The sequence below is a fragment of the Centroberyx affinis genome, unplaced genomic scaffold (assembly GCF_046629955.1).
Source record: "Centroberyx affinis isolate AG114_WGS23_722 - 3 ecotype Tasmania unplaced genomic scaffold, CSIRO-AGI_Caff_v1 ptg004569l_1, whole genome shotgun sequence".
NCBI classification, from domain to species: domain Eukaryota; kingdom Metazoa; phylum Chordata; class Actinopteri; order Beryciformes; family Berycidae; genus Centroberyx; species Centroberyx affinis.
In genome coordinates this window covers 1-15,664 of record NW_027282193.1, presented here as the reverse complement: position 1 = coordinate 15,664, position 15,664 = coordinate 1, and the positions used below count along the sequence as shown (strand labels likewise).

The 15,664-nt window shown below is 42.7% G+C and overlaps 1 protein-coding gene across 1 annotated transcript; it reads left to right on the top strand.

Annotated features, from left to right (window-relative positions):
• Positions 1 to 6,065: 6,065 nt before the first annotated feature.
• On the top strand, positions 6,066 to 11,642 carry LOC139665414 (ATP-sensitive inward rectifier potassium channel 11-like). The gene is made up of 5 exons (XM_071544420.1): positions 6,066 to 6,224; positions 7,144 to 7,383; positions 8,409 to 8,678; positions 9,662 to 9,869; positions 11,218 to 11,642. The coding sequence occupies exons 1-5, from the start codon at positions 6,066 to 6,068 to the stop codon at positions 11,640 to 11,642; spliced, it is 1,302 nt and encodes a 433-aa protein (XP_071400521.1).
• The last annotated feature ends 4,022 nt before the right edge of the window (positions 11,643 to 15,664 follow it).

Below are 15,664 nucleotides of genomic sequence, written 5' to 3'. Positions count from 1 at the left end.
GTCCAGATTTACAACAGAGGTTCACAGTTCCATCACAAATCTCCCAGCAACTGCAGCCGGCTAGTTTTATAGTTTCCTTGGCTCCATCATGGAGGTCCAAGTTGACAATGTCTAAATATATAACAACTTAACAACCAGGCTAGAAACAGACAGCAGCTGAGTCAGCTTGTTGTGGTGTGGCTGTAGATCCATTCGGTAACGTTCTCAGTAAAAGTGAATAGTGTGATAAGGTGGATTTGTTTCCAAATGTAGGTTACTGTGACACAGTAAACTGTCTTGTCTTTAGCCCTAGTCTCTACTCCAAAACATGAAGAGTTGTAGCTTGAGAAGAGTCAGCTCAGTTAACCTGAACAAACTGTTAGCTAGCTAACTAGCCAGCAGGCTTATTTAGCAAAGCAATGTTAGCTAACATACAGCTGCTAGCCACTACTAGCACTAGCTTCTACTAGATACGTTAGCTAGTATGCTAATCAGATGTGTTAACAAGAAGACAGTGATGGTTAGCTGACCAGATGCTATGGTAGCTAACAAGCTGACATTATCTAAACACAAAGTCAATCAGATGGATCAGTGATGAAATGATCAGCTCCCAGTCAAAAACAGCACAGAAATTAACCGTTTGTTCAATTCTGTTGAGTTTACATTTACACAATCAGCTGTTGCCCACGTCAGCCACTGCGCCCAAGGGCCAAGGACCTCCAATATGGCCGCCACAGATTGTGATACATCACCTGAAAGCCCCTCTGTACAACACAGTAGTGTGTGTGTGTGTGTGGGGGGGGGGGTTGCATGGTAGTTGACGCTCACAGTTTTTCAATGAACTTCTGGAATAAAGAAACCAGTCTCTGTCTATTGTCCAGTTGGTCCGGATCCAGATCTGCAGCCCTCCAGGTCTGGTAGAACCTGGTCTGTAGTACGACTTCCTTCTCTGTCGGCATCTCAGCCTGATCCCTGTCTAGAACCGCTCTCTCTCTGTCTAGATCCACTCTATCTCTCTCTATAACTGCTCTATCTCTATCCAGAACCGCTCTATCTCTATCCAGAACCGCTCTCTCTCTCTCCAGAACCGCTCTCTCTCTCTCCAGAACCGCTCTATCTCTATCTAGAACCGCTCTATCTCTATCTAGAACCGCTCTGTCTCTCTCTACGGCCGCTCTCTCCCGTTCGACAGACGCCATCTCTCTGTTCAGCAGCTCTCTCTCCCTCTCCAGTGCCAACCCCTCTCTGTCAAACTCGGCCTGCTCTCTCTCCAGTGCCTGTCTCTCTGTTTCCAGCTCTGCGATCTGTCTGTCCAGCTCGGCCGTCTCCACGGTGATGTTTCTGTCTGTGTTGATGGAGGTCAGCGGCGCCTCGTTCACCTCGATGCTGTCGTTTCCTGCTGCAGTGCGGTCAGGCAGTATGGTGGCGTACAGTACAGCGGTCTGGCTGTTGTCCATCACAGCTTTGCTCTTTAGCCAAGCCTGCTCACACTCTGTAGGGTTAGAGTCAGGGTCGGGGTCTCCCCCGGGTGTCGTCCTGAGTGCTCCAATTTCTCCGGGTGCCCCGACTCCTCCTGATGTCCCGATGTCCCCGGGTGATCCAACTCCCCCTCGTACCCCGACTTCCCCTTGTACCCCGACTCTCTCAGGTGCCCCGACTCCCTTAAGTGCCCCAACTCTCCCAAGAAACCTGACTCCCCCGGGTGTCCCGATGTCCCTGGGTGCTCCAACTCCACCAGGTGCCCCAACTCCCCTGGGTGTCCCAATGTCCCCAGCTGCCCCGACTTCCCCTGGTGCCCCGACTTCCCCTGGCCGTGTGTCTCCAGCACTCAGCCCAGAAACGGTCCCTTCCACGGTCCCAACACTGAGCCTGAGCCAAGCTGCTTCCTCTTCCTCGTTTTCATCGAACAGCGAGGGGTTGAGGATGTGGGCGCTCCCGGCCAGGCGGCCGGTCATGGCCTCGTCCATCAGGTGGAACCAGCGCCACGAGTTGGGTTTGGCCGGGTTCAGCATGCCTTCCGGAGGGTTCTTCAGCACCTACACAGAAGAGGACATCAGGCTTTAACCCCTTGTTCACTGACTTTTCCTGACTTTACCCTTAAATGTCCCCTTAAGTAGCTTCAAAGTTAGATTTTTTTTTTCCTAACTGTACAACAATGTCATGTCCATATTCTGTATCTGCTTGTTCCAACTCTTTCTTGAAGCTCTAGCTGCTTATATTGAATGAAATATTCAAATTCAAGACGCCATGTTTTTATGGCAGCATATATATGCAGCATTACATCAAATGGAAAAAATCTAGATGATTGTGCATCATTATATACACATTTCCCTGTAATTCAGCATGACACATTTGTTGTCTTTGGAAAACTTGTTATCTTGACTAGAATTTAAAATAAAGTTCTGTTGGTTTGAACAAAGCTTGGCCGTGCAACCTGCGTTTGTAATGATGGAGCCAGTGGCGGGGGCGACAGGGAAGAAGAGGTTAAGGAATAGTTCACCCCAAAATGAAAACCACCATGTTAGTCAAACTTCACTGAGGTTGGTAAAGCAACCAAACACACAGTGAGTTCGCCTCCGTAGTTCCATCTCAGCCTTCTCCCAAACTATTGTGGCGCTCTCCACACCTTAGCCTGAGTCTAAATCTGATCTTGTAGTATTTATCATTATAATGGAGAGCAAAGACCAGGAAAAAATCACCCAAAATTAATTTGGAAGCCATATCTAAAGCAATTCACATCAGGGAGAATTCAGGACCAATGTTTTCTCTAAGCTGATAGTTGGTGAGCTACTGTACATCTAATAATTTATGACATGGACCAAACAATAATAATAATATCTTGTCAGATCCACCTGCATCCAGAACATTTAGTGGATATCGGCAGGTTTGGAAGTTAGGTATCATATGTACTTGAGTCAGTTTAGTGTCTGGTGACTCAGCCAGACACACTGACCTTATACTTGTCTTTCAAGTTCTCCCACTTCTTCTTTAACTGGCGCGCTGTCAGCTTTCCTTGGAGCCCCATCTCCTTTCTTATTGCTCTGAGAGAGAAGAGAGTCTGTTATCAGATGTAATGTAATGTGGACTGTAATATACTGTTAGTCTGGAGTATGGAGGCTTTATAACCCTGATATGCCAAACTCCATTCAATAATCTGGCAGTTTAAAGCTGCCTTGTCTATCAGCAAACACGCCAGAGAACATGACTTGAGACCTTTTACGGTAAAAGAGTCCAATTGTCAATTCAGCATACATGTAATCCACAAGCAGCACTTAATTTCAATAAATATAAACTTTTAGAATTGCTTCACACTCCTTGCTACCGCCCCCCAAGGTGTCTTTTGTCAGAAGACTGTGGGAATAACAGGTTAACAAATTCTAAAAGTGGACATTGTATTGAAACCGAAGTGCTGCTTGGTGTTTTGGATGGATGCCGAATTGAAGAGCGGCTCCTACCGATTCAGAAAATGTATTAAGTCATGTTCTACGAGGTGTGCGTGTGTGCCCATGAGCAAGGCAGCATCAAACCAACAGATTTTTGAATGGAATTTGGTGTAACGGAGACAAGGACTGACTGACCTCCAGGCTCTCAAGGCAGAGTTCCTCCTTCCAGTGAAGACTGCTTCATTGGTCGCACGAAGCTGTATCATCAGTCTGATATCTCTATCTGTCACTATGGAAACAGTTTCATCATCAGTCTGATATCTGTCACTATGGAAACAGTTTCATCATCAGTCTGATATCTCTATCTGTCACTATGGAAACAGTTTCATCATCAGTCTGATATCTCTATCTGTCACTATAGAAACAGTTTCATCATCAGTCTGATATCTCTGTCACTATGGAAACAGTTTATCTCAGTCTGATTTGTATCTGTAGCTACAGAAAGTTTTATCATCAGTCTGATATATGTATCTGTCGCTATGGAAACAGTTTGCTCATCTGTCTCATATCTTTACATGTCTTTATAGAAAAAAAAATTAACAACAAATACAACATTAGCAGAAATATAGAATTTCTATGTAGCAGTCAGCCCGGTCGTCATGTACTGTTATATTATCATCAGTAACATTTGAAGTAACTCTGAAATAACGTTACTTCTGTAATAACTGTCCATGTTTGACGCGGACGCTCCAATCTCGTGCATGTAGACCGGAAGCGATAGTCGTCTTCGTCGTCGTTCTTCTTCTCCTCTCCTCCTTTGTACTTCTTCTTCGTCTTCTTCTTCTAGAATTTTGTCGCTGCCACCTTCAGGCTGATAGAAGCATAAACTCACCTTTAAAAACCTTTATGCACATTTTCCAGTCAATACATTAGGAGGCACAGACACAAAATAATGCAATATATTATCAACAATATATTCCTCTTTTCAGGTTGGCTTTTTGTACCAGTCAGCGACCAAAAGAAAATACAACCTATATATAGGCTATTAAATATTTTATTGATACTTTGAAAGCTCTGACGTCAGTCCCCCTGCCGCCGGCGCATCAAAGTGACGTCAGTAGTGTTTACGGGACCTGGGCGGTCCTGTGTCGCCCTCTAGCGGCAGCATGACGCTTCTGCAGCCTGAACCTGCTCAGCATCCTGCAGGAATCCCCCAGGGCAGCCGCGTCAAGCTAACGCTGTTAGCTACAACACCACCGGAATCAGCGTCATTCTGCCTTCAAAATAAAAGTTTACAATTTGTTGCTCCTGAAAGTGTTATTTTCAAAACGTCCTTATTGTTCATTACATATATTATGGAAGCCAAATATGTCTATGTAAGATGCCATATAGACCCAGGCAGGCTATATATGCATAGGGCTAATTCTCAAACACCAAACTTCTAAAAGACAACCGTATATAGTGTCTTATAAAAGTCTATTTTAATGTATTTCTCCATCTGTATTGTTCATAAAGCTTATCGGCCTGGGTACAAATCTGTCAGAATAAGATACAATTGAAATGCATATATCCCATTCAACAGCCAGTCTGGACAAAATCTGACAATATAAATATTCTCAGATTTGGGTCCGAGAGACAAAATCTCATCAAATAGGGGTCTGTGGCTCTAATGTGGACTAAATTAGGGGTCCTCGATATGAAAAAGGTTGAGAATCACTGCCATAGACTGTAAAAAAAAAAGAGCTCTACCTATATGGCATCTTGCCTATATGACTAGCAATATAAATAAATAGCCTAAGTAGGAAGCAGCAATTGTATTTTCATTGACTACAAATCCCCCCATAAATACATTATTTACTTTCATTTCATTTCTCAAAAAAAAGAAAAGAAAAAAAAAAGGTCAATCGCGTTTGCTTGTGAAGGTTTTATTTAGAAGGTTATGACCGGAAGTCCTGTACGTTCTTCTGTCTAACTTGACGGTGGTCCTGCTGTGGGGTCCGCAGAACCTGATGGAAACCCGATGTTTTTTCCCTGTTGTTTTTTTCATCTGAAGTGAAAAATATATATTATAATTTATATTTAGTTATTCACCGCGTCGCGGAGCTGCTGTTTCCTGAACGGGTAACGTTACCGTGTTCCCTCCATCAGCCGCTCGCGCTGCTGGGCGGTGTTGTGTTTTCAATGGGCGTTCATCCCGCTGAGTGAAATGATAAATAAACGAATATATATAAATCAAATATACGATTTTATGTCATGATGATCCGGTCAGATCAGCTGATAGCTTTATAATAAAAATATTAAAATACAAAGCAGAGTGGAAGCTTATTCCGAAATATCATTACAACATTCCGATAATAATCCTACATTTGTGGTACTCAATAAATAATGAGTTTATAGTGGCCATATTGTTCTTTATGCTAATTTTATGTCCTATAATATCACTATAATAATCAGATAATAGCCTATTCCTGTAGGGAGTTATAGTAGTGTGTCTATGGAACCTAATGTTTCTATATATTTCTAATCTCCTATGATATAATTATGATATTCCTATAATATTCCTATAGAGACTTATATTTTTGCTGTGATTTTGTCCTGCTTAACTTGATCATAGGATGACTGTAGTTGTTTTTGTTTGGAGTGATGATGAATGACACGGTTCTAAACTTTGTTAACAGGGTCAGGGAGCAGGCGAGCAGCAGCATGCTGGCCAGGAAGGGCCTCCTGCCGGACGGCTTCCTGCTCACCCGGCTGGCCGAGGACCAGAACCAGCCGAGCCGCTTCCGCTCCAGGTCCCAGAGAGCCCGCTTCATCACCAAGACCGGATCCTGCAACGTGGCCCACAAGAACATCAGGGAGCAGGTAGAGCAGAGGAACACTGTGCCACCCTTCTTCTTCTTCTTCTTCTTTTTGTCCAGAGATTTAGATGTTTTCTCTTTTTTTTATTTTCACTTTGCCTTTATTTAATTCTGGGAAAACACATAGGAGCCCTGTGATGGACCAGCAACCTGTTCAGTGTGTTTCCCCGCCTTCCACCCAGTGCATGCTGGGATAGGCGCCAGCATGGAGCACAGGGGCGTGACATGAATAGGAATATGGAAAATGAATGAATGAGTGAATGAAAACACACAGAGGGATGGAGTGCAGACATGCCTGTATCCCTGACCGGGCCATGCAGGGCACGTGCCCCGGGGCCCCAGACCACCAGGGGCCCCAAAATATTCTAAGTACCGTGTCCGTGTTCAATGCATTTTACAACATTTCACGAATTTCAATTGAAATGTGCAGTCAGGCGGGACCCTGACAGATACAGGCCCGTAGGCCACAGTTTAAGTCACAGCCTCTAATGACATTTCCTTTGATGCGGAGGCTCCAATCACAATTATTAAACTGCCACCTCTTGCTTGTATGTTTATGAGCAGTGCATTTAGAGAGTGTCATCCAGCTAAGATGCAGAGCACTACTGGTGGGGCGGGGGGAGTCTAGGTACAGACAGTCAAACCTTTTCAATAAATTTCATCATTTAACTGTCAACCTCATCCCAAACTGGACTCTGCCTTGTGTTTGATACCTCCAGCATTTTGACGAGCCATAATGTAAAATGGTTCTTCATTCTCGCCACCTGTCACCTCGCCTCCTTAAAGCCACGACCTGCAATCCAAATGTAAACAAAGGGAAGCCCCACCCCCTGAAACTAGGAACTAAAGCTTGCCTTGGGGTTGGACAAATGTTATCACTCTCAGAGTGTGTGTGTGTGTGTGTGTGTGTGTGTGTGGCGCAGGGCCGGTTCCTGCAGGATGTCTTCACCACCATGGTGGACCTGAAGTGGCAGCACTCGCTGCTCATCTTCACCTCGGCCTTCCTCTGCTCCTGGATGCTGTTTGCGATGGTCTGGTGGCTGCTGGCCTTCGCCCACGGAGACCTGGTCCCTCGTGACCCGGAGGGCGAGCCGGGCCGCGTCCCGTGTGTGACCGCCATCCACTCCTTCACCTCCGCCTTCCTCTTCTCCATCGAAGTCCAGGTGACGGATACTATTATCATTATTATTATTATTATTATTAGTAGTAGTAGTAGTAGTAATAGTAGTAGTATCAGCATTATTATTGACTCAGCCAGGTTCACAGTCTCCTGCCAGGCTTGTAACAGTAACACCCTAGCAACTACAAGTAATTGCTTAGCAACCACCTTGTAACACTTTAGCAACCACTTGTAATCAACTAGCAACCACTAGAAATCACCTAGCAACCACCTAGCCAACATCTAGTAATCACCTAGTAACAACATATACTAACACCATAGCAACCACTCATACTCACCTAGCAACCACCTAGTAACAACATATACGTACTAACACCATAGCAACCACTCATACTCACCTAGCAACCACCTATTAACACCACAGCAACCATTAATACTCACCTAGAGCAGTGGTTCTCAACGTGGGGTCCGGGGACCACCAGGGGTCCTTGAGGGGGTTCCAGGGGGTCTCCAGAAAATGTATCAATTGTTAAACCTCAGCGTTACTTAGTTAGTTAGTTAACAGAATTAGAGAATGTAGAAGAATGATTATTTTGATCATAGTTTGACTGTTATCTCTCTTCCTGCAATACGTCAATACAGCATGGAATTCTGGACAAAATCATATGCAACAATAAAAATATTCCCAGATTTGGGTCTGAGAGACAAAATCTCATCAAATGGGGGTCTGTGGCTCTAATGTGGACTAAATTAGGGGTCCTTGATATGAAAAAGGTTGAGAACCACTGACCTAGATAACACATAGAAACACCCAAGCAACCACTTGAAATCACCTAGCAACCACCTAGTAACACCCTGGCATCCACTTGTAATCACCTAGTGCTACCTATCCACCAGCATTGCTGTGCAGCAATCACCTGCACTGTCTTCAGGAAATGCACCTTTCTAGTTATTATTATTGTTATTGACTAAGCCAGTTTCACAGTCTGCCAGGCTTTGTAACAGAGTTCTACTGTCAGTATCACAGTGAAGGTTGTTAGCTAAACACGGTCACCATGTCTGCTGCAGGTCACCATAGGTTTTGGAGGCAGGATGGTGACGGAGGAATGTCCGCTGGCCATCACCGTGCTGATCGTCCAGAACATTCTGGGTCTGATCATCAACGCCGTCATGCTGGGCTGCGTGTTCATGAAGACGGCTCAGGCCAACCGCCGCGCCGAGACGCTCATCTTCTCCAGGAACGCCGTCATCGCTCCTCGCAACGGCCGGCCCACCTTCATGTTCAGAGTGGGAGACCTGAGGAAGAGTATGATCATCTCTGCTACCGTCCAGCTGCAGGTGAAGTCCAGCTCCACCTTAACCGAGACCCTTTAACTCTGCCTTAACTAAAACCTGTAAACTCTACTTCAACTAATACCCTTTAGTTCCACCTTAACTAAAATCCTTTAACTCCACTTTAACAAAAACCTTTTAACTCTACCTTACGTAAAACCCTTTAGTTCTACCTTAACTAAAATCCTTTAGTTCCACCTTAACTAAAACCCTTTAGCTCTACCTTAACTAAAACCTTTTAGTTCCACCTTAACTAAAACCCTTGAACTCTACTTCAACTAAAACCCTTTAGTTCCACCTTAAATAAAACCCTTTAACTCTACCTTAACTAAAACCTGTAAACTCTACTTCAACTAAAACCTGTAAACTCTACTTCAACTAAAACCCTTTAACTCTACCTTACCTAAAAATCTTTAGTTCCACCTTAACTAAAACCCTTTAACTCTACTTCAACTAATACCCTTTAGTTCTACCTTAACTAAAACCCTTTAACTCCACTTTAACAAAAACCCTTTAACTCTACCTTAACTAAAACCCTTTAACTCTACCTTAACTAAAACCTGTAAACTCTACTTCAACTAAAACCCTTTAGTTCCACCTTAACTAAAACCCTTTAACTCTATCTTAACTACAATTGCTTTACCTCAACCTTAACTAAAACCCTTTAGTTCCACCTTAACTAAAACCCTTTAGTTCCACCTTAACTACGCCTTCAGCTCCACCCTAGCTAAAACCCTGTGGCTCTATCTTAAGTAAAACCCCACTAACTACATTAACTAGAAAGCCTTTTTATCTCCACAGCAAGAAGGCAGCAGTGGGAGCTGAACAGCTGAAATATTCAAATGAAGGCTGTTTTTTTTTCCAGACTGTTTTCAGTTATAAAAACATTTCTGCCGTGCCACATGTTCCAAATCTACTGTCAGGGTAGTAAGACTGAGGCAGGCTGGGAAAACTGAGGCCGGTTCATAAGACCGAGTCTGTCTGTCCAGGTGATCCGGCGCACGGTGACGGCGGAGGGCGAGGTGATCCCGGTGTGCCAGCTGGACATCCAGGTGGAGAATCCTCTGAGGAGCAACGGGATCTTCCTGGTTTCTCCTCTGATCATCAGCCACACCATCGAGAGAGGAAGCCCGCTGTACGAGCTCTCCGCCCAATCACTGGCCTCCGACGACCTGGAGATCATCGTCATCCTGGAAGGTCAGAAGGCCCAGATCCACCAGCGTGGATCCACTAACATGGATTCAGCAGACATGGATTTACTAACATGGATCCACTAATGCTTAGTGCCATTCCAAATGCATGTTTATTCCAACTGGGTTAATATTTATTGGTTTATTAAAAAGTTAAGTAAGTTTTGGCTATTTCCCCGAGGCTTCAACCAAGCAGCTACTTTGCTCACAGCCAAGCTTGTCTGTGTGCAAAAATTTTTATATACCTTTTTAGACATACTTTTCTTAGTTCTTAAGTAGTGTGTTAGTTCTTAAATTGCATGTTTTAAAATGTACAGTACTTTTCCTAGTGCCTAAATAGTGCCAATCAACACGTAACAGTGAGCCTCTGGTCCAAATTTCCCTCCCTCTATTTTGACTGGAACAGTCACATATACAATAAGGTAAAGGTACAAAGAACCGTTGCATCCTGATTGTTCTATTTTTTCAGGTACAAATCCCCACTGAGCTGTTATAGAAAACAAGAATTTTGCATCTGCTATTTGAAGTGTAGTGGATTAGCCTTAGTCTTGTTCTACAGAGAAAGCAATGTAATCCCACACACTGTCTACACTTGCATGATACTTCAATGTGATGTTTTGGTCATTGGACCTTCGTCAGGCAAAAACGTGTCTCATTAGGCTCATTTTTGCCTGATGAAGGTCCTGTGACCCAAACCTCACAGTTCAAGTTCAAGTTCAAGTCTGTTTATTTGTCATATACACAACATACACAGGTAAACATAAACAGGGTAAACATACACAGGTAAACATACACAGGTAAACATACACAGGTAAACATACACAGGGTAAACAGTGCATTTTGTTTTGTCCTACGCACCTGTCACTCAAGACTTTAAGGTGTGCAAAAATTCTCATTCTTTATCTGCTGTGGAGCTAACAGCAAGGTTATTATCGTTAACGAAAACTAACGAAATAACGAAAACTAGGTGTGAAAAAACATTTTTGTTAACTGAAATAAAAATAAAAATGAGGCTTTACAAAAAAACGATAACTAACTGAAACTGTACTGTGTGTTTACAAAACTAACTAAAATAAACTTTATTTCATACATAAGCCTAGTATTTTGAATTTTTGAATCTCGCCCCTGACAAATACCCCATATTACAAAAAATACTAAAACTAACACTGAAACTAATAAAAACTAAACTAAAACTAAGCATTATCAAAAAATAAAAACTAAACTAGCAAACCGCTTTAAAAACTAATTAAAACTAAACTGAAATTGAAAACAAAAAGTCAAAAAGAAATAAAAATAAAAACTAATGAAAAATGCAAAACTATAATAACCTCGGCTAACAGTAGTTTGATTGGCAGGTGTGGTGGAAACCACGGGGATCACCATGCAGGCGCGGACCTCCTACACTCCTGAGGAGATCCTGTGGGGCCGGCGCTTCGTCTCCATCATGACGGAGGAGGACGGGCGCTACTCCGTGGACTACTCCAAGTTCGGGAACACGGTTCCCGTCCGGATGTCGTCGCTCAGCTCCAAGGAGCTGGACCAGACCCGCGGCGTGCAGGAGGGCGCCTCCGACCCCCTGCCCCAGGGCTGGGGCCTGGTCCGGGCCGGCAGGGGGGGGTTCCGCAGGGGGGGCCGCGCCTGCGATAGCTCCGCCCCTCAGCCCTGGTACGCCCAAACGGAGAAAGAGGCGGAGAAAAACAACGGGCAGAAGAAAAAGGTGCAGCTGGAGGTGATTGGACGACAGATCGAGGAGGAGGGGCTTGGAGAGATGAGCGACTGAGAAGCAGGAAATACTCAAACACTCTCAGTACAAACAGACTGTCAGCTGGAACATTTTAGTGTCGACTTTCCCTGATGACGTGGCTCTGCCTTGAGAGCGCTTCTCCTGTTATATTATACATTATATTCCATCTGATAAAGCACAGTGTTTATATTCTACATTATATTCCATCTGATAAAGCACAGTGTTTATATTCTACATTATATGCCAGTAACATAAAACCCAGTGTTTATATTCTACATTATATTCCATCTGATAAAACCCAGTATTTATATTACACATTATATGCCAGTCACATAAATCCCAGTGTTTACATTATACATTATATCCCTCTGGCTCAGATCATGGCACTTTAGCTGTTGATGTTCATGCTCCTTTGTGATCTTTAGGGTTTGTGTAATGTCTCCAGTTTGTATGATTTTACATGTAACTGTCTGTCTCTCTGTCCATAAAGTGTTATTTATGAAGCCATCCTGCCATGATGTTTAATAAATCTATTTTTTTTGTATTTTGAATTACACTGTGTTCTGCTGAGGGAGCAGTTGAGGTTAAATGTAGAAAGATCCTGATTCATTAATTATGAATTCTGTTACCAACTCATTCCCAATGTACTGCCAGCCAGGGCCGATTCAGTTATGTGTACAGCTAATTTCAAGCACTGAGGAGGAGGCTTATGAATGGAGGTTTAATGAGGAACATCATGGCGCCTTGTCTTCTATATATAGTCAATCTATAGAAGTCAATATAGAAGAGCACAGCACTGGAATGCTTCATACATCAGAGATAAAACAACATATTCTCACCTGGAACACAGCTGGAAGTCTCTTCCATTCCACCAGCCTGGTGTGGAAGAGACGTGGGGCACGTTCAATCTGAAAACGGTGTGCACCGTTTTGCCACGGTTTCTGGGTTGAACGTCATGTTTCCTCGAAACGGTGTGAAACGGGCTTTGAGGTACGTTGTCTCTCGTTTGGTGGGTGTGTCAGAGCTGTTAGCCAATCAGCAGCGGGGTGTGTATATAAACCCCGCCGTATTAAAAAGGCAGTGCACACAACGGATCCAACAAAAGTCCTTTACAAATGAACTAATTAGAAGACATGTTTGTATCTTTTGCTATTGTTTGTACCATTGTGGAGTGACACTTTCATAAACTTTTCTACTCCACTCTACTCCTCTAAATATATAATGGTAAATATTACAATATCATATCACAACATCAGTGATCAGCAATAATGATAGGCCTAATACTTATAATAAAATTATTAGCTCATATAGATCCTAACGCAGTCTCGAAGGTAAGAGGTGGATTATCCTTCACCTGAAATGTTTGCCTTGTCATCCTGAAATGCAAATGAGGCAAATGTTGGATCACTATAATTAGGAACCAAAGTTTCCACAAACCCCTTCACTGCATTGGGATTTTTTCTGCTATTCTGGACGGAAAGGGCAGTGACTGTAACATTGAACGTATTTTGTAGTATTAAAAACATATTTAAAGAACGCAAAGATTTGGCCTCCTCTGCTGACGTAAGTGCAACGCTTGCGTAAAACAAAAGTGTGTTCAACGCACCACCGTTTCCGTTTAAATAAACGTTTTGCTACGTTTTGTCAGGGCTGAACGCAGGGCTGGCTGTGATGTTAATGTGATGTATTTCCTGTTGAAACAGGATGTTGGGGTGGGATCATTCAAAAGTGTAAACCAATAGGACCAGTTAGGGAGAGAAAGTTTTATTGGATGGGACGGGCGGAAGGGCACTGTTTTCAGAGAAGGAAAAGTAATGGGATTTTGATATAAAAATACAAGAAAATAAACATTTTGTAATTTTTTTGCCATTTATTGTTAAATAGGTTTATGTTATGACATGGAAAATTAGCTAACAAGGTGAAAAAGTCATTTTTCATTTCATTGTGACTTTAAACCCCGACCTGAGAAGCTGGACTCACAGGCGACTCACAAACAGCAACACGCCTTTTAGTTCATGTTAATTTTACAAAACAAAATCAGTAATTATCCTAAAAAAACCCCAACTTAAATAGCTAGAAGTTAGTTAGCTACAAAGCATTCAGACTGAACACCACCAAACGCTCAGCAGGGACCCCGCCAGAAACAGGACGGGTGTTGCCGTGGTAACAGCGCTGCCGCCGTTGCACATGTTGCTGCTGCAGCATCGGTAGGTGAAGCCGGAGATTGCCGGAAACATCTGGGTGAGCCGGGAGTTATCACAGTCTGTGTACCTGATGCACTGACGGATGGTCTTACCTCCTGCAGAGCAAACACACACACACACACACACACACACACACTGGTGGGTTTGACACAGAAGAGAGGAAATCCTGTATTGAGTAGAGTATAGCAAAATCTGCAACACAATCCACCTCAACAACAACAACGCACCTCTTTCACTCAGAGAGATGCAGGAGTCTTCGTACGTGCACTCCTGCACGTTCTCGCAGCGCCCGGTGTAGTCTGAGCACTTGTAGCAGCGAAGCCCAGCGCCTGCACAACAAGAGGCAGATTCTGACCACCTGCAGCAGCTGGTAACACTTTATTCAGCAAGTGCAATGTTCATATCCAACCATGAGGCAGAGCTGTAGTCAAGTCCAAGTCACGAGTCGAGACTGAGACCAGAGTTTATCAAGTCTGAATCAAAACCAAGACGAGAGCTTATCAAGCCCAAGTCATATGGAAGAGGATTCAGGCCACGTGAAAAATGTATTTGAGTTCTTAGCGTAATCCAGTGGTGGAAGAAGTACTCAGATCTTTTACTTAAGTAAAAGTACAAAAGTATTGGCATCAAAATGTACTTAAAGCAACAAAAGTAAAAGTGCTCATTATGCAGAATGGCCCATTTCAGAATAATACAGTATATATTATATTATTGAATTATAATTATTGACGCATTAATGTGTAAGCATCACTTTAATGTTGCAGCTGGAAAAGGTGGGGCTGATTTCCACTACTTTATATACTGCTGGGTAGCTTACAGTAATCTATAATAATACATCACAATTTATTAGTTGATTATATTTTGTATTAATAATCTGAATCTGCAAAGTAACTAGTAACTTAAGTTATCAAATAAAGGTAGTGGCGTAAAAAGTACAATATTTCCCTCTGAAATATAGTGGAGTAGAAGTATAAAGTAGCATGAAATGGAAATACTCAAGTAAAGTACAAGTACCTCAAAATTGTACTTAAGTACAGTATTCGAGTAAATGTACTTAGTTACTTTCCACCTCTGGCGTAATCACAGAATCAGTTAAAACGGTGTTGCTGCTGCAGTGGAAAGATTCAGATTCATTAATTACGAAAGTCAGTCTTTTAATCCAATAACAACTCATTCCCAATGTACTGCCAGCTGGGGCCGATTCAGTTATGTGTACAGCTACTTTTATTCTCCACAGTTCTCAGCAGTTACAGTGATATTTAATGTTTCCCAATAGCTATTTACAGTGCTGTGTAGTATAGTAGCAACTCTTTAGCACAAAAGAGTAATTCAAACAAAATATCCATAATGTACACCCACATCATAAAGAGCATGTGCAAGGAAGACCAAAGAAACCCAGAGGGGCTTACATAGTTACAATATAGTGTAATAAAACCCCCAAAAAGTTTAGAGAGAACAAAACAATATGAACAAATCAATAGGTAAAGTAATACTGTTAAATAAATAGGGGGAAAAGTAAAAAATAAGTAAAAGAATATTAAAAGAAACCGAAAAGAAAAGAGAAGGAAAAGCGGAGTAAAGGGATAAAGAGAGAAAACAACAAAAAAAAAAGGAAAAGATTAGTTAACATGAAGTAATTAGTTATACCAAAAAAGAGACAGCAGTATGATCACCTCAATAAACATGATGATTGTGAAATAATTACTGTCTGACAGCTTTTTTAAACAGATTCAGACCACAGAAGTTTCTGCAGATCCAGGTTTAACACAATGTTTAATGAACCTTTGGTCCCAGAAAAGAATCACAGAGGAGGCTCATGAACGGATAAAGAACGTTCTGAACTCAAATACATTT